This window comes from Chanodichthys erythropterus, chromosome 6, assembly GCF_024489055.1.
Source record: "Chanodichthys erythropterus isolate Z2021 chromosome 6, ASM2448905v1, whole genome shotgun sequence".
Taxonomy (NCBI): Eukaryota; Metazoa; Chordata; class Actinopteri; order Cypriniformes; family Xenocyprididae; genus Chanodichthys; species Chanodichthys erythropterus.
The window spans coordinates 4,188,591-4,208,548 of NC_090226.1; the positions used below are offsets into that span (position 1 = coordinate 4,188,591).

At 36.8% G+C, this 19,958-nt stretch overlaps 1 protein-coding gene across 1 annotated transcript in view; it reads left to right on the top strand.

The window, feature by feature from the left end:
- Positions 1–622: 622 nt before the first annotated feature.
- Positions 623–19,958, top strand: part of LOC137021845 (E3 SUMO-protein ligase ZBED1-like) — a 125,116-nt gene continuing 105,780 nt past the window's right edge. Inside the window, exons 1-2 of the mRNA XM_067388824.1 lie at positions 623–679; positions 6,018–6,168. Coding sequence (XP_067244925.1) covers positions 623–679; positions 6,018–6,168 — 208 coding nt within the window. The remainder of the gene's footprint in view (positions 680–6,017; positions 6,169–19,958) is intronic.

Consider the following 19,958-nt stretch of genomic DNA (forward strand, 5'->3'; position numbering starts at 1 on the left):
GTGGGTAATTTTCGAAATTGTCTTATAAAGTCATAATATATACATTGTTTTTGAATTACCATAAAGCATTTTGTCACTCTCGCGGGAACGTGAACGTGAACATGAGGTGAGATTGTGTCGGGTCGGCGCAACTCAACTTGCAAGTGTTGTTTTCTGGTGTAGACGTGCCAGAGGGGTTAGTGCTCGCCTCAAACACACCACTACAGCTCAGTTAACCATAGTAAGGACTTAGAAAACTATTTATGAAGGTAAAAAAAGTTACTTAGTTCTGCTTTAACTACACTCTAGTTCCATGGACAGCGATATGCAGGAGCTCATGCAACTCTTCCGCACAGCTGCCGCTCCCACACCCATTTTTTTTTTCACACACCGACACTGGTCATTGGCCCAGCGCCCGAGCGACACTCTGGTTACTTCGTTTAAAACGCAAGGTTTCACAGGTTTGCGTGTGGCAAATATGGATCTCATTTTATATGTATTATGCAAATACCGCCTTGGCTGGTGCGAATGGCCCATACTTTTAACGTAAACAAACCGTCTGGCAATAAATCCTCGCTTGTTATTTCCTCAGTTTCACTCCCCAGACCCAATTCTCAAATACAAGATCTGCTTGTTGAACACGATGCCCTCCCCCATTCCCCCACGTCGACTCCCAGCATCTTCAGCAGCGTCGCTCGAGGTGAGGGGGTAGAAACAGTCAGTCTTTTAATTTGGCTTATGACAGCCCCTCAGTGTGCGCACACTGGCAAATCCCCGACTTTTAGACCGGCCTCTCAACCACGACCTAGTACTCATTACTACTGTTTGTTTTGGCAGCGGCCAGATGGTACTTAGGAGCGCCGAGCGGCGCAAGTGTCCCCGCCAACACGCGATATTTATGTTAGGGAACGTGGACACCGGTTTAGTTGAGATAGAATCAATAATACCTTTTAACGCAGGTCTGAAACACTGACTCTTGAGTACTTTGTGTGAAGCCGAGTGAGAGAGAAAGGAAAATATATACTTCGGGAAGCAAATCAACCATTTTTCTTTTCTCTCCAAGTGTAATTTGGACCCTGACCCTCCTAATTTTCAGTCTTGGGCCGCTTGCGGATTGTCAAATTGCCTACGCTTTGGAATAACGTATTATGTTGCTTGTCGATATGTACCAAGAATGTGATAAATAACAGTAGCATTCTTGGATGTCTGCAAGGAACATACCACCAGTTATGCATACCTCCACACCATCATCTGACCTCAGCACTAATGTGATACATGACTGATCAGGTCCTCAAATAGTGTTAACGCTCCTCTAATGAGAGTCCTCCGTTTATCTCATGTGCTGGAAGAGCCACTAATCCCAAAATTAGTCAAATGAATTACCATCCATCCAACCCACCCAAAACAAGTTGAGCTGTTTACTATGAGGACTGAACAATTCAGAATGATCATTCTGAGAAAGTCAGAACAAAATATGGAAAGCTTTAGAGATAATTTAGTCTTTTTTTAGACTCGTTTTTAAGCTATGAATCCTTAAAATAAGATTTATTTACTAGACAAGTAACCCTGCATATGATTTTAAGGCTCATTCTCAGAGAATGTATCTTTAATAATGCATTTATCTTACTGCACTGGCAGATCGAGTGAAAATATCTGCAAGTTAGAATTACTAGAGAAGCAAAATGACAAAAAGATATTAAGTCTTGTTTTCTGAAACATTTATCAAAATGAAGTGGCGGGAAAATCTGCCAATGGGGTTAGAAAAATAATCTCAATTCAAAGGGAAAATAAGTTTACATTTGCTACCCCACTGGCAGATTTTGTTTCTTGTTTTACACATAACTTAATTTTGATACATTTTTCAGGAAGCAAGACTTGATGTATTTTGCTTATCTAGTAGATCTGTCTTTATTTAAGAATGTTTAGATATTTGTACTGGAAAACTATGAAGCCCCTAAAGAGAAAAATATGAGATGGGATAGAAAAAAAAATGTTTCAATGCTTTTGCGTTCTCTTGCAAAATTTTTGCGTTAGCCAGAGAAACTTTTGTGTTCCCTCGCAAAACGTACCCATTCCCTTGCAAAAACGTTTGCGGTCTCCTGAGAAACGTTGCGTTTACTCGCAAAGTACTCAAAAGGTTTGCAAGCGAAGGAAATGTTTCTTGGGGGAACAGAAAATATTTGTAAGAAAATGAGGATTAGGGCCAAGCAAAAATAAAAAAATAAAACCATCTCTAGATTAAAGTTGTTAAATTTCAAGAAAAAAGTTGAAATAAAATGTTGAGAATAAACTCGTTAAATTTCGAGAAAAAACTTGTTACATTTCGAGAAAAAAGTTGAGATAAAATGTTGAGAATAAAGTAGGGCTGTCAAATGATTAATCGAGATTAATCACATACAAAATAAAAGTTTGAGTTTGCCTATATATGTGGGTGTACTGTGTTTAATTATTATGTATATATAAATACAAACACATCCATGTATATATTTGAGAAATATTTACAAGTATATGTATTTATTTATATTTTTATATAATTTATATTATTTATAAATAAATTTTTTTGTACATAAATAACATATTTCTCTTAAATATATACATTAATTTGTGTGTATTTATATATACATATTATTTACAAACATTACTCACACATATATTATGCAAACTCAAACTTTTATTTTGTATGCGATTAATCGTGATTAATCGTTTGACAGCCCTAGAATAAAGTCATTAAATTACGAGAAAAAACTTGTTAAATGTCAAGAAAAAAGTCGATAAAGTGTTAAGAATAAACTTGTTAAATTTCGAGAAAAAGTTGAGATAAAATGTTGAGAATAAACTCGTTAAATTACGAATTTGTTCTCATAATCTAAGGACTTTTTTCTCGTAATTTAATGACTTTATTCTCAACATTTTATCTCAACTTTTTTTCTCTAAATTTAACAACTTTAATCTCATCATGGTTTTATTTTTTTATTATTGCATGGCCCTAATCCTCTTCCGTAGAAATACAAATTTTCCTCCCATCTCATTTATTCTTATCATCATGTCTCTTTTGAGGCTCTGTAGAAAACGAAAAAAAAAAAAAGCTGAGTACAATTTTTTGTCTTAATATCAAATGAAAGTATCTTGTTTTAGGCATTTTCAGATATTTTATTTTCAGGCTGGATTTGAACCTGCAACCACTGTGCCACCATCTAAAATAAAGCGTGGGGTCGTAGGTTCACGTCTTAGAGGGACAATTGACAAAACTATTTAACCTGGACTGTTTCACCACAAACCAGCTGTGCAAACAAAAAAGCAGGGCTCTGCAGGCCGCTGGGGATACAGGTGTAATTCAGAAGAATGAATAACCACACTGTGGTCAGGACTGGCATCTGACCCAATGACGTCCAATCATGAAGTGCCACCACACCACAGACCTGTATACAAACCTCCAGATGTTCATAATATGCAAGTCACGGTCAACATTTGATTGGATTGTTTGCTTTGTTGCAACAGCATGCCAGATCTCATTTCAGCAAGGGATTTGATTCCAGGTTAACTCCAGAGGGATTGTCCCTGGTTCTTCTTTTGTGAGGGGTCAATGTTTGGCTGGTTAGCTTCATTTTTTCGCTCCTGCTGGTAGATGCTATTACTACACTGTGGCACCTTATGAGGGAAAAATCATTCTCCACTGACACTTTATTATTGTGCCCCTATTGTGCTATTTGAAAGGTTCCTAATTTAGTTTTGGATTTCTCCTACAATAAGTTTACATGCTTCCAAGGTCAAAAAACACATACATTTCTTATTTTTCAAGGATTCGGTTAGAGTTAGAGTTATACGTTATTGTCGTTTTCAGGACAATGTCTCTATAAATCCCTCCTTTCTGAGCGCCTACTCTGCTCTGATTGGTCAGATGGCCCAGTCTGATGTGATTGGTCTAACGCTTAACAGTGTGTGTCAGAAATGAAACGGCTATTACCATAATTTCAGCTCTGATACTAAAATAACACTACTTCACACATGACATGGGGGAAAAAAAAATATGTATATATATTATTGCTACTTATTAATTTGTAGTTCTATCTGATTAATCCATTCCCTCATTTTAGTGAAATCGTATAGCCATGTTTGATTTATTATTATTTTTTTTTATTATTTTACAAATTATTTCCCTTGTTTTACATCTACGGAAGAGGATTAGGGCCAAGCAATAATAAAAAAATAAAACCATCTCGAGATTAAAGTTATTACATTTTGAGAAAAAAGTCGAAATAAAATGTTAAGAATAAACTCGTTAAATTTCGAGAAAAAATTCAAGATAAAATGTTGAGAATAAAGTCAATAAATTGAGAAAAAAGTAATTAAATTACGAGAACAAATTCGTTAAATTATGAGAAAAATGTTGTTAAATTACGAGAACAAATTCGTTAAATTATGAGAAAAATGTCGTTAAATTTTGAGAAAAAAGTCGAGATAAAATGTTGAGAATAAAGTCATTAAATTACGAGAAAAAAACTCGTTAAATTTCGAGAAAAAAGTCAAGATAAAATGTTGAGAATAAAGTCATTAAATTATGAGAAAAAAGTCATTAAATTACGAGAACAAATTCGTTAAATTATGAGAAAAATTTAATTAAATTTCGAGAAAAAAGTCGAGATAAAATGTAGAGAATAAACTCCTTAAATTACGAGATAAAAACTCATTAAATTTCGGGAATAAACTCATTAAATTATGACTTTATTCTCAACATTTTATCTCAACTTTTTTTTCTCAACTTTTTTCTCGTAATTTAATGAGTTTATTCTCAACATTTTATCTCGACTTTTTCTCAAAATTTAACAACATTTTTCTTGAAATTTAACAAGTTTTTCCTCGAAATTTAACAACTTTAATCTCGAGATGGTTTTAATTTTTTGTTATTGCTTGGCCCTAATCCTCTTCCGTATACATCAGTTGCATCATGGTCACAATATCTTTTTTCCCCCCTGCCTGTTATGTGTGGGGCAAAAGTGAATTCTGATGAAATAAAACATTTTATGCAAAATATGAATTTTATGATATTAAAATAGATGGTATATGCTTTACCACTGACAAAAAAACAAAACAAAACATGAAATAGAGATGAACTGTTGATCTTTGAATCAAAACTACTGCAGGATTGAAAGGAAACTAGTGATTTTATTATTTATTTTGCATAAAAATAAATATGCATCAAGCTTCAAAGTGGAAAAATAAAGTGTATTAGCAAAGTTGTGTATAATGTTAGTAACTATTTCTACTTCTGCTTATTTTAACACTTAAAAATGCTAAAAAAAAAAAACAAAAAAAAAAAACACTAAATACTGTTTAAGTAAAATGTATTTATTATAATGGGTGATATTTGTGAAAAGTTGCAGTACCACTGATGTCCATTAGAGGCACCCTCTCTGCCAGTCTGGTGTAAAGGTTTATTGACACTGAAAATATCACCGGCCGGGTCCCCTGGGAGTGGTGGGTTTGCAGACGCCAGCTGTAGTGTTAAGACCAAACAGGACTAATTGAAGGAGAAGCTTACATATTCTGCACTGTGTGGCTCAGGGGTGCGATTGGCCACAGCAGCGGATGCCGCTGGCAGAAAAGTGGCTAGCAGACTCGGCCTGAACCAAGAGATGCATCCCAGGGCATGGAGGTTCTTTCAGCTGTAAAAAAATAGCACACATAAGGTTTCTGAGTGAGATATATAAATTACATTAGCAACAGATGAGGTGAATGAGCAAAGCAGTTGAACTAACAGCCCATTTTTAAATGTAATACTTGATAAAACATTTGTGTGAGAAGGAGAGAGAACTAAATGCATTTATGGAAAAACTGCACACAGGATAAGCAATATATTTTGTTTAGATAACATTAAGCCATACCTCAAATCTCAAACAAAATATGTCATGAGCACACACAGGTGTTAGCGATCTGTTCGAAGCTTCTTCACAGTGAACTGCTTTAAATGCTGGTAAGTGTTTGAGTTGCACTTTTCAACATGTTATCTTTCTTTTCTCCCCCTCTCTTTCTTTTCTCAGGATTTTTACGTCTGTTTACGTAAGCAGAGATACATGTTCTGGTATGCCTGCCGCCACGGTGGTGGCGAAGGTTTCATGGGTCGCAAACTGACTGCTGTAACAAAAATTGGTTATCCTTTAACGCTCATGCAGCTTATCAAAATCAACTACGGTATGTGGGTTTGTTCTGTTTGCATTGCTGAACTCAACTGGTAAGTCATAACAGCTGCTGTCACTGTACTTCACTCTCAAGAAAAAGGGTATAAAAGCTCTCACTGGGACGGTACCCTTTAAAAAGGTTCTAATATGTACCATTTAGGTACTAATGTACACTTTTGTACCAATATGTACCTTTGAAGTACTTATTTGCACTCTTTGAAAGTGTACTGCCCCAGTGACAGCTTTTGTGCCTATTTTTAATAAAAAATAATGCACAGAATTCATTGTGTTAATCACAGAAATCACAAATGAAAGTTTGAGTTTTATTTGACGTAGTACAAATCACTTTTTTTATTTATATTGACATTGATTTCTTCCCCACTTCTGCTGTAATATGGCAATATTTTTCAGTATGAAATGAATTACAACCTTGGTTATGAAAAAACGCTTTGCGAGAGAGCTGCCAAGCCAGAGGCCAGCTATGTGTGGATCACAGCATCTGGGCGCTGTTCAAAGACACATACCTATCAAATGCCCTGTGAATAGTAAAACACATATCAACTCGACACTAGACAGTCCTCTGGGCCAAATGAGCAGGAACTTTCAGAAGAAATCTTTCCTTCAATATCCTCATATAGCATTCAAGGCACATACCCAGCTAACAAAAAATGTTCTAAGAGCATTTTGCTAATGTTCCCATTAAGTTATGAAAAATATATTTCTGAATGTTCTCTGAACGTTCAAAACGTCCAGTTTTTTAAAATGTTTTAAAAACATTTTTTGATGTTTAGAGAACATTCCATTTATTATTCTTCAAACATATTGGGAATGTTACTTTACTCTACTGTTCTCGGAACATCCTGAAAGAAGTATTAACATTTTTAAAAAATGTTAGATGAAAATCCAACTAAAGTATTAAAAAACGCTCTATGGACGATGTATAAATAATGTTTTTTTGCTAACATTTTGAGAACATTATAAAAGACCAGTGCTATGTCCAAAATCTGATCCGAAATACAGCACTCCAATAGTGTAGTAGGTCCAAATATATAGTATTCAGAAAACAGTAAGCAAAAGTACCCAGATGACCTTCTACTTCCGCAGAGATTCTGAAGTGCGCATTCGATGGACACTTTACTATCCCATGAGGCCAAGAGAGGATTTATGAATGGCAGTGAAGCGACGCAATTGACCGTTCACCGGGAGTTTGATTGACAGGCAATCTAACCAGTCATAATACAGAATCCACCGTTATGTCTGACAAAGCAGTCAGGGGAGTTAGTAGATTAACGTTGGTGGACTTGAACTTGAAAAATGGTGTGTACAGACAGGGGCGCCTGCAGGATTTTATCTCAGGGTACACACAGAACACACCCCCCCCCTTCCCCCCTCCCCCTTCTGTCCGCAAAACCTGATTAAATCAATCCGTGAGTTGGTGGAACGATCTAATGCTGTACAAATCGAATAATCGACTGTCTCTTTCATGTTCCCTATTTAGAAAATCTGATGCATGTAACTGCACTCTAATGTGCTTGATGCTTCGTGAAATTTTTGTTTTGTTTTGTTTTGTTTTTTACGTTGTCTCTGAGCAGCTTTGTTCCGAAAAGTGGTTATTGTTTTCAGAGAAACGAAGCGTCGCATTTTTTCCAGTCAAGTGATTGCGTGTCAGAATGTTTGAATCCAGACCACTATGGAAGTTCAAGTCCATTTACTAAACATTTTGAATATATAAACCAGTAGCCTATACTACATTATCATATGTTCTGTCATACAGTATTTACAACAAAATAACAACACAATTTACTTGCCTCAAACAACTCAGTATGCATTAGTATTATTATTATAATTATTGTTTTTTTATCTATTTCATCTATTGCCAAATTTAATATGTGAATTATATTATTGAAATAAACATTTAGCGTCGTCAGGCTGTTTGTGCTTAATGGATAAAACAGCGGAATTGCGCATTCAAGTTTATGGGTGCTGTAAATTTTACCTGCCACAAGATGGCACTGTTTTTGACACTTTTGATGCTTTGAAACCATAAACCTTTCCCAAAACCTTTAGAGAAAAGCTTCATTTCTTCAACTCTACTCAATAGTTTTAGGCCATTTTGCAAATGTTTCAGTCGAATTTAGCTGTTTTAGAGAACGTTTTTAAACATTAATTATTTGTAACGTCATTTTTCATATGTGGAAAAAAAACTAAACTAAACTAGCCAATCAGATTTCTTTTCACCCATATCCCCCACGCCCACCTATAGACGCACATACACACGTTTGACTTTACAACACACAAACGCACACCTTTATGTATTCTCATTCTCTCTTAATATGTCGAGTGTACGCAGATAGATTTTAATGATCAATTTAAAAATTATGTAAAAAATAAAAACTGCATTAATTAGCGCCCTCTCAAGGTATGCGAAACATCATTCCTTCTGATGTTCATTCATGTTTATTTGATGCTATAAATGAGCTAGTTGGAAGAGTTGATCAGTTCACGAGCCGTTTGAACTGAAGCGCTACAGCGATCTGTCACGACACATTAAAGAGCCATAAAATGGTATTAATTGTTTAAATTTCTTTAAAAATGACAAAATTTGAGACCTTGTTTCATATCAAAAGTAAGCTGCTCTGTCTTTTCTGTCGATGCATTGTCAGTGTTCTCTTTGCTCCGCAATGTATTTTTCACAGCTTGAGATGGTGTGAGATCGGCATTGCTTGTCGGACATAACAACGGTAACTAAAGGGGGTGGGTCTTTGTGAATGGTCAATTGATGCTGGTAGGTCACGTGACAGAACAACATGGCAGATGTAGTGTGTCTGAATTTCATTCATACTACCCATATTCATACTATTTATGTTGTACCTACTCAGTATACGATTTCGAAAGCACCACAAATAACTTTGAACAAACTTTCTATTAACGTTAGGCTACTGGAAGAATATTCATATGCAGAAAACACGTTAGCTAATGTTCTGAGAATGTTCCTTGTTAGCTGGGATAATGTTTGAAGCATTAGCATGACCCTTAGAAACCAAACTCAGTGCTGTGTGATGTGCCTGAAGCCGAATACTATGTTCGGAAAGGGAATGCTGCATTCTATGGAGACCATAAAGGGAAAAAAATATGAAATGGGAGAAAAAAATAGATTGCAATGTTTTTGCATTCTCTTGCAATTATATAGTTGGGTAATGATATTGTATATAATTTGCGGGCATCAGGGAGCCGCTATGAATATGCGGGGTATTGATATCACTTTAAATGCATGCTCACTTTTTACTTTCACTTTCCAATTCGTGATCACGTGTACTCTGTATATAGGGAGTGGCGTTACTGACTACACATTTTACAAAATATGACATTTGTCAATGTTGCGCACCAAATCCTCTGCCATTGTCTTGTCAGTCATCTCTCCTTAATATCTTCATGTGATGAGTGAAATCTATCCATGTCCCTTTAGGGGCTCCATAGAATGCATTTTTCATTTTTGTGCCTTTCCGAATTCAGATTTAGGCTTCAAGCACTTCCCTACTCAGTGAATTTGGTTTGCTGTAGAATGTTCACACGTAGTGCTGCACAGTTTAACACCATGATTTACTTGACTTCGACCTGTTCAATATATAATTTAGTATCTTTTGACTGAGTTGCAAAATTCCTTTCATTGTTACCATCTTGACTGTTCGACCATTTTCGCAAAAACATGATGTAGATGGTGTTTTTTTGTTAGTCATGGTCTCTTAATCATCAGCGAACTCATTTGTTTTGAAGTGTTCTGCAAAAAGTAGAGAACAGAAAGTGCCCAGGTGTGAAAAATACTTTGGCCGGATATCAACGCTTTGGTCATGCATTCACAGATGTATAATATCCTACTTAAATACAGAGAAACATCAGTAAATGTTTGCAATATTTGCCTAAATTTTGCATGACATTATAGTGTAATTCAACAAAATGACCAAGAACAAACGAAGCTGTGATATTAGCTATAACATACACTATTGTTCAAAAGTTTAGGTTCAGTAAGATTTTTTTTTTTTTTGAAAAAAAAATAGAATTTATTATTAGAACTTTTAATTGATTAAAAGTAACATTTACAATGTTACAAAATGTCTTTTTCAAGTAAATGCTGTTCTTTTGAACATTCTATTCATCAAAGAATGCTGAAAAAGTAATAACAGTAATGCTAAAAGTAATAATTTGTCAGTATTACTGTTTTTACTGTATTTTTGAACAAATAAATTCAGCCTGGGTGAACATAAGAGTCTTTTAATCCCAAACTTTTGAACGGTAGAGTACAGTGGGGTTAAAAAAAAAAATCATTTTGAGTGAAATGTGCATCACTAATACCACAGTACCTTCTTGTGTCGTATAGCGTGAATTGAAGGCAGATAATTTGGCACAAAACCGTTAGTATTATGAAATCTGAAGTGAAGCCATTAAGTTAATGACCCGGGTAACTTTGGCTTTGAAGGATGCCATCAGTCTCAGCATATACTACTGTTAAAATACTTACATGGATCTTTTAACTGTCAGGGTCTGTAGTCTGTTGGTCCCTGGTACAGCGAAAATAAAGAGCATTTGTTAGCCAGAAAGGCAACATCCAAAGACCTGGATAATATTAACATAATCAAATAACGAATGTCAGCTCAATACACATGCCAAACCACTATGATAAAAGTACTAGATAGGAACTTCTTCCCTAAACAACAAACTGCCCAATGACAGTTTAATGGTTTAATCTGGTTTAACCACACAGTGGGACCCAAAAAGTCTGAGACCACATTGAAAATCCAGGCCTTTTGTAATTTAAACTTGCATCTAAGTACTATATTGACTTGAGTTGTTCTCATATGAATTTGATACATATTCCCCCGGTTTCACAGACAAGGCTTAAGCTAGTCCCAGACTAAAATGCATGTTTGAGCTGTTTCAGCTGAAAACAACTTGCATTGACATTCCTTAAAATATGCCAGTGTCATTGTTTTGTCTCAAGATCAGTAATGTGTTTTTCTAGGGTATGTTTATAAAAGCTACTTAGTTGAACTAAGGCCTAATCCTGGCTTAGTCTAAGCCCCGTCTGTGAAACTGGGCCTTATTGTCTTTATAAAAGCAGTTTTATGCATCTGATGGAGTACAAGTACAAAAACCGGTGGATGCAACCCTTAAAAAGAGAGTAAATGGCAAGAAAAAGATAGAGAGAGAGGAGTGAGATGGCCTAAATCAACCCTTGCCTCTTAATTTAGCCAGCATTCACAGAGACATCATTCATGGCCGTGTTTCTGTGCTCCATGCAGTTTGCTCTATTTGCTTTTAAACGTGTGGCGGAGACCTGGCTCGCACGCCCGAGTCCGATTATAACTTTATATTAGGATCCGAGGGGGAGTCAATTACAGCCAGTCCTGTTTTATAAATCAGGGCGAAAGGAGGAAGGAGGGGGAGCAACTAGCACAGGGCCTTCTTAATGCAGATTTGTGAATCCTGACTTGTTTTATTGCTGTTTGAGTAAGTTTGCGGTTCATTTCCCATAAGCCCTCTGCTTTATTAATCAGCTCACGGGCATTCAATGTATATCATCCCAGGAGTCATGGAGGTTCTGTGTGCTGCTTTGCAGTTGTTGAGAGGGCAGAAAATGAAGGGAGACAGGGTGGACAAGGTCAGTTTGTGACAAATGGACCTGGAAGGGAAATTTATCATATGGCACAAATTTGACTTACAGTTTGAGCAAAATCAAGGAAAGACAGTCTACCAACCTACAGTATGGAGCTGTTGGAAAAGAAAAAAAAAAGAGATCTTACCCAACAAACTGCACAAGTGGTTGAAAACCGCTAATGAAATAGAACGTTTATACAGAAGTCTAATGATTAGCAGACTGATGGGGACAATTCCTCTTGTAATTCAACGGAAATGAGGACGGTAACTACCCAATGATTGCAACACACTGCAAACACTCTTCTTAAGCTCTGTCTAAAGCCTACTGAGCTGTCTAGCTGTCTGCGTCCTACATAGGCAGCATCCTAACTGAAAAGGTAACCAGCCTAAGCTAGTTTTCTGGTCCTAGCTGGTCACGAAGGCTGATTTTAGAGGGTTTTTTGAGCACATTTCAGTTAGCCAACTAGAAAAACCAGCCTAACAGCAGCATGGAGAGGCTAAACGACCATTTTAAACCAGCTAAATTAGTTTTAAACTGGTTTAAGCTATTTTGACAACAGGAACCTATTGACAATAATTTTTTTTTTTTTCATGTTTTAAACTCACTTAAAGCTTTAGTCCGTAAGTTTTTGCCTCTTTGTCACCATCTCTGTTTGAAATCTGCAACTGCAGTTATTTGCGGAATTATCATCTTTACGTGGGTTGTGCGTTGGCACGGCTCCTCAGCACAGATGCCTTGACTAGGGTATTGTTGTTGTTTTATCTGGCTTGTGGTTTTAGCAATTTATTATGTTTATACTGTTTATGTGTGTTAATGTTGTACTGGCTTTGTCATGGCTGTCCAAGATGAATTTCCCAGCAATGGGACAATAAAGTATATTCTATTCTATTCTATTCTATTCTATTCTATTCTATTCTATTCTATTCTATTCTAATTTATCAATACCAAAAAGAAGGTCTAAAAAGGAACATACAGTCGGCTGAAACCGGACACTTTATCAGGCAATAGTCAGTACTGGTCAAGAGGTTAAGAATTACAGACCTTCCTACAACCTTTGACAGAACCAATTGTGGAAATGCCTTTGCGAAACATAGCCAAAAGTATCCAATTAGTTAAAGTTGGACCTTTTTATGACATCTGCAAGAGTTAATATTTCTCATAACTGTCATTTACACTGACCTGAGTGGTCAAAGTTCATTTATCAGACTGACCGCCCCATAATTACCTCGCTGTCTCACTGTGAGCGCTACCTGTCAATCTCACAGACTGACAGGTCAGTGACCCAATAGACCACAGACATTTCCATTTCCCACTGGAGATTAGGGAGTGGGACATTTAATTGCCCTCAAAGCGTTTACTGCACCGAGTAAACAGGCTCAGGCATTTACAGTGTGGTATCTTGACTTGTGTTTATGCCAAGAGTACTTTGCGTGTGCCCAAAGTAGTGAAAAACTTGATGAGGGAAGGACAGTGCCAACTATACAGACCCCAAATGCTGCTCACGCTGAGTAAAATTCTGCTTAGGTGAATAATATATTCAATTATTCACCCATCTTTCCATCCATCAGTCAAAATGCCTGTGGTTTGGATGGAGAAGTGGACGATTATGGGTGGGTGTAAATACAGGCCCTGTTCCATAGTTTCGCTTTCACTGGATTTGTAATGATGATCGGGGACGGCATTTCACCTTCGACTAAATAGCATATTAAACTTTAAAGTCAACAACAAAACTGACTTAATTAACAAACATTTTTGCTCTTATTATTCACAATTCATCAGTGCACATTATTCCAAAAAGACATTAAATCTCTCTCTCTCTCTCTCTCTCTCTCTCTCTCTCTCTCTCTCTCTCATATTCATATATATATATATATATATATATATATATATATATATATATATATATATATATATATATATATATATATATATATATATATATATATATATATATATATATATATATATAAAATATAAAATATAAAATATATACGTCACTCTCGACCTTTCCAACGTGATTAGTTGATGCGTGGCACATCGCAGAGCAGTGCAAGACAAGCATTTGTGGTTAAAGTATATCATTTTTATTTTTTTCAGAAAATGAACGATAGTCTCACTAGATAAGAGCCTTATTCCTCATCTGGGATCGTGTAGAGCCTTTTGAAGCTGCATTTAAACTGCATTTTTGACCACTATATGGAGAAAAATCCTGGAATGTTTTCCTGAAAAACCTTAATTTCTTTTCAACTGAAGAAAGAAAGACATAAACATCTTGGATGCTTGGATGACATGGGGGTGAATAAATTATCAGGAAATTTTAATTCTGAAGTGAACTAATCCTTTAACTAGTTGCTAATTAGCATGCATATTATTGGCTGTTTGTTAGTACTTAATAAAGCATATATTAATGCCTTATTCTGGACCCTAATCTAAAGTGTGACCATATATATATAATTTTTTTTTTTTTTTTTTTTTTTTTTTGGAGTAAGTTTTACAAGAAAGTACTATTTCAGGATTTCTTCTTCAAAATTTCACATAAAATTGTGAAATTTACAACCAAATTCTAAGTGAAAAGCCCAACTTGCTAGCAGCCCTTTTAATTTATATTTCTATTCATCCCTTTAATGTATTTTGTTTTAAGAATTTTTAGACAATTTATCTGGAAAACAAGAACAAAATACTCATTAGGATTTTTTTTTTTTTTGCAGTGCACTTGCATGCTTGTTCAGCCGACATCATTCATCTGCTGTAGCACTGATGAGTATGTTTGTCACTTTCAGTAGGAGTGCTTTAAAAATAAAACATACAGAGAAATTGTGATCACAAATATGCATAACATCACCGTAAGGCCTGTATGTGTGTGTGTGCATGTGTATTTTACCCCTGGGGGGCCCGCGCCTCCTTCACTATGCATTGGAAGTGGGGTGAGCCATGGGGGCTCTTTTTCATTAACGTGAGTGACAGAACGCGAGTATGTGTGGCGAGTAGAACATCAGGTGCTCTTCGCCACTCCATTCAGCAGAGCTGTTGATACGGGCGAACTTGACGGGCGTAACGGTGAAGTGAGGGTGGGGGGCATCACATTCTGACCCCCTCATTCTCTAAGAAACTCATTTTCTTGTTGCGCTTGGCAGGGTTTCAGACTTCAGACCACAATTAGTGGACTAATGCGATGGAGCATTCATTATAGTGTTCTATATGGATTGCATCGTGCTGATAACATCTTTTGGCATCGATTCCAACCTCATGATGAAAGAGAGCAATGGAGATACACTTATCTGATGTGTTGTTTGCCGTTTTCAACATGGCTCAATGCAGAACGTGGAACTTTCAAGCAGCTGCTGGTAAATTTGGAGGGCATCTTATTTCACCTTACCTTCAAGTTCAGTGCATCTACTGCGTTGAGCCAGACGCATTTCTTCCTGATATCAGATCTTGGCCATGTGGTCTCGCTTCTCATCGCATCTGCTTCGGATTGTCCATTCCCGCCAAATCCCGCCGTGGCACAGGAGATCATGTAAAGAGAAAAGATGTGACTGTGTGGTTCTGTTCAGTTTGCACGACATTCAGTGTAGTGGGGTTTTTTTTTTTTTCAGTTCACATGTTGTAAGCAAAAGTCAGGGTTTCTTCCTTGAATTTTATGAAATTTTTGGGAAATTGCTTTAAAAAAATCATTGAATGTAAATATTAGGATGTAAATAAAATTTCCAAAATGAATCGCTCACATTTCATCCAGTAAGAAGACATGCACACATTTATCAAATAAATTGTGCATCAAAAAATCTGTTAGCAATCCCTTTCATTTCAGTCCTGTCACATGATCCACCAAGAAATGATACAAACTGCTAAGATTTTTTAACATTTTTGAAAGAAGTCACTTCTGCTCACCAAGACTGAATTTATTTGATAAAAATACTGTAAAATTTTTATGTAATTGAATTTATTTTATATATTTTATACAATATATATATATAAGCAGCTGTTTTCAACATTGATAATCAGAAATGTTTCTTGGGCAGCAAATCAGCATTTTTGAAGGATTTCTGATTTCTGAAGGATCACGTGAAAACTGAAAATAAGTAGTAATGATGCTGAAAATTCAGCTTTGCATCAATATATTCAAATAATAATAAAACATTTTAAATTGTTTTAAATTTTAAATTCTAATATTATTTCACAATGTTACAGTTTTTACTGTATGTTTGATAAAATAAATGCAGCCCTGGTGAACAGAAGAGACTTATGTCTTAAATTCACTGGAAAAACATCAACTAAAATAAAACTATAATATAAAAAATTGCAATTAAATTCCTATTTTGCATGCATTTTTGATGGTCCACCAACTGGACGAGCACCAAGCCAGCACTAACCAGTAGGGCTTGGACAATACATTTATTCTTGATTCTGATATTTTCTATCTTAAGTCGATTCTGAGCTGAGCTTAGTTTTAACAGCAGATGGCGCTCTAAGCTAGTTTTTAACCGCACACTCAAATGCTTATGAAGAAGAGTGCTGGAGAGTGCGTTCAGTTGAATCATGCAAGCGGTTAAATACTCTTTCACCTCGGTTTAGAATGCTTTTATGACGCGATTTTAATGTAAACACTGCCTACTGCAAACACCTTTGTAATTGACTTAAACCTTTTCAAACTTTATGAATGATTATTTTAGGTTTAAGTGGTGTGTGTGAAGTAAATGAATGCAGGCAGAGTACGGGTGTTTCTAAAGCACGTATCTGCTGTTAAAAATAAGCTCAGAGTCAATTCGAGAGAGAATCGCGACACATTGGAAAATTCTTTGCATCGAGAATTGTTGTATTGTCCCATCCCTATTAACCAGCATAAACGTTCTTGCTCATCTAAGCTGTTCTGCCTAGGAGAGATTCATCGAATCTGCATATGTCTGGCTTTTCTTTAGAGGGTACACACCTTTTCTCTCTTAACACACCCCATTTTTATCAGACCAGAGTTTGGAGGGGGGATCCATTTGGCATGATATGTAAAGCCAAGACGAACGAACATATTGTTTCTAACACTATTTTTACAGGATACGCCGCCTGACACATGTGCGGCTAAACGATTCTCTACCGCGGAGTAATGATGCTCGCTGTGTCAAGATTTAGTCAGCTGCGTCTGACCCCAGAAAACAATAAAAGCAGAACTGATGAGCTAATAGATCAGGTCAGGTAAGAGCTGGCCAACAGCGCGCAGGGCTTCTTCCTCCCTCTCTCCGGTCCTCCGACCGGGCGCTTGGCGCGAGACCGGCCTCACAGCTGGTTATCGTTAACGTCTCGGCATGCATGACCACCTGTTATCAATAAACTCTTGCGCTCTCTCCCTTTTTCTCAGCTCGGTCTGTCTGCGGCGCTGGCTCATCCCAGGGAGTTAAAAACACCCCGTTGCTCTCCAAGGGACCACATTCCTCCCTGTACGTGGGAATTAATCATGTGAAAAGTTGTAAGCCAATACACATTAGTTTATGCTTGATGAGCAGGCAAATGTATTAGCCGGTGTGCATGTGGACGTAAAGACCCTCGGGATGGAGGCTGTTGTGAAAGACAAACTCGCTCTTGTAAGGAATGAAAGATAAACGGCATCAAGACGGCTGGAAAGAGAAATGGGCTGTTCCTAGACCTCATCCCAATGGACTTCCTCATCATCCTAATGGCAGATGCAAAAAATACTTTTTTGAATTACTATCGTCATTAAGAATGGCTGTATTCGGTGTATTAGATAAATCGATAGATCTGTTTCCGAAGTTAACAACAAGATGGTTTGCATCCTGAAACACTCGTAGCGTTTAGCTAAATCGAGAAGGGCGTCCGTTGCAATAAACCAACACGTGTTTCTGTGCAATGCCGTGTGGCTCGTCATAATAGATGGAAAAACATCTGCATTTAATGGCCATTTGTGGAATCCCAGCGTTTAAATCTCCATTTGATTACACGGTTTTCATATCCTCAAATATTTAGTTTATTTAACAATCAATAAGAAGAGGATAGTTTCATCATAGTTCATTAATTTGCTTCTGTTTAAAGTTGGGTTTGTTTAGATGTCAATGAGAATCTGGCTGTTGCACTTGTGCTCTGATACCAGCGGTGACATGCTTCCATAAACGGACCCTTGAGGGGCGACATTCTGATTTGTAAACTGTTGAAGCTCTAAACACTGTTGGGGAACTTAGAACTGTAGCAATGAAATCAACTGTTAATGAGCATAAGGAGAACCAGAGTCAAGTGCTTATGAAGGTGTTTATGTTTGTAGACATGAATGGAAACTTAAAAGTAAATACCTGATGCCATAGACGAACCTTCAAACAACCTGCACTGGTGCTTTGAAAATATTCTCATGTGCAAAATCAAGAACTTCCTCTCCAAAAAGGCATATAGCCAACTCTCAAGAACACTATAGACTATGAGACCAAAGACTGAACATGCAATAAGCATGCACATGACGTCACCGTTTTCACAAATTTTTGTTGTGTACATGGAGACGATAATGGTATAGTTTTCAAAAACTTGCATTTTCAGGCCCCCAAAATGCCATTGTCACGGAAATAAACGATCAAAACGCATAAAACGTTTTTAATTTTTAGTTGAAAATGGTGTCGTGTGAACGGCCCCTAAAGGTGATGATACATGGGGCAACTTTTTGGGGCAATTTTGCTGAGTGATGTTGCTTGGGCACTTTGAGCATGGGCTATCTGGAAAGTATCTATCTGGATACTTCAGATCAAAATTTGTTGCCCATTGCTCGAGAACATTGCTCAAAAAGTTTCCCCGTGTAACATAACCTTAAGAGTCTTTTCAGGAAGCTACACTTTTACCATTAACAGCAATTCTTTGACATTTTCAAACATCAGCAATCAGAGTTTCTCTCTGGGGTTTATGGGATTGATTTACATTTGTCTCCACCAGTTTCCATTTTTGGATTTCTGGGAACATGTCCTGCTTAATCTAAGCAGATATTGTAGCTGTTGCATATCATAGCAGAATTGCATTATCTTGGAAGCCACCGAAGACTCCCAGTTGTGTTTGGTTGGAAGATTCAATGTTTTTCCTCAAGCTTTAGAAAGTCAAATGCTCTCCTAGAGGTCCCTTTGACCATTTTTATTTTCCAGAAATAGCAACTATTCATTTCATATGTGGTGGTTTATAAAGGCTTCTTTTAGATTAATGTTCTTATATTCACCACTGATTATTGCCTGACGAAACAGATTGGAGTTTTTATAGGATCAAGAACAAGTTTGTCAGATACTGTCATGAAGAAATGAGGGCACCGTTCATTGAGTCCAGCTCACTGTAAACTCTCACTGTTAAATCAAGCAGCTGTACAGTAATTACTTCAACAGTCTGTGCCTTAAATTAGAACCTGAGGTGAATGTAGCATTGAATGAATCCAGTCAATGCAGTATTTCTAATACTAGAAATGGTATGATATGAAAATGCCACAAATGAGACCTCTTTAATATCTTAATTGTTTCTCCTAGACAGCAATGAATTCAAATTGAGAGCAAATAATCTTAAATGTATCTCCTCTACACTTTTAGAAGAGATCTAATCTAATAGAATCCTTTATAAACCAAATATAAAATAGTCAGGAGTTATATTTCATTTATATGTACTGCACATCTACGTGTTCTGAGCTATGAAAAAGCAGAGAAATTACATCGTCTTCTGGGTTTCTCGTCTTCTGGCTTTCCCTCTCACCTCTATTTTCTCTAGCACACTGACAGTGCGTCATGCTCACCTTAGCAGCTTGAAAAGACAGAAGAATCCCAGCTGAGATAAGGCAGATACTAGCCTGCTAGGGGTAAACTAACAGATAGCGGTAAACAATGTACAGTGTCTTTGGCCCCTGCTCCAGACCCAGGTGAGGCCTTCCTCTGCCCCTGCAGGTGAGCCAGCGAGGGATCTTGATAAGAGGATTCGTTTATAAAACATCTTCCCAACAGCTGTGCAAGACGCTTGGCACAAAAATGCTGCACTTAGTCATTAACACTAAGGGTATGATGATGAATTGGCTCTTCACTTTCGTTGTCACGGGCCACAGGGAAGTATAAAAGCTGGATCTGGATTTAGGGAAGATGTTAAAGGAAGACAGTTAATCACATTTAAATGAAAACACATTATATAATTTAAAGTGCATGAAT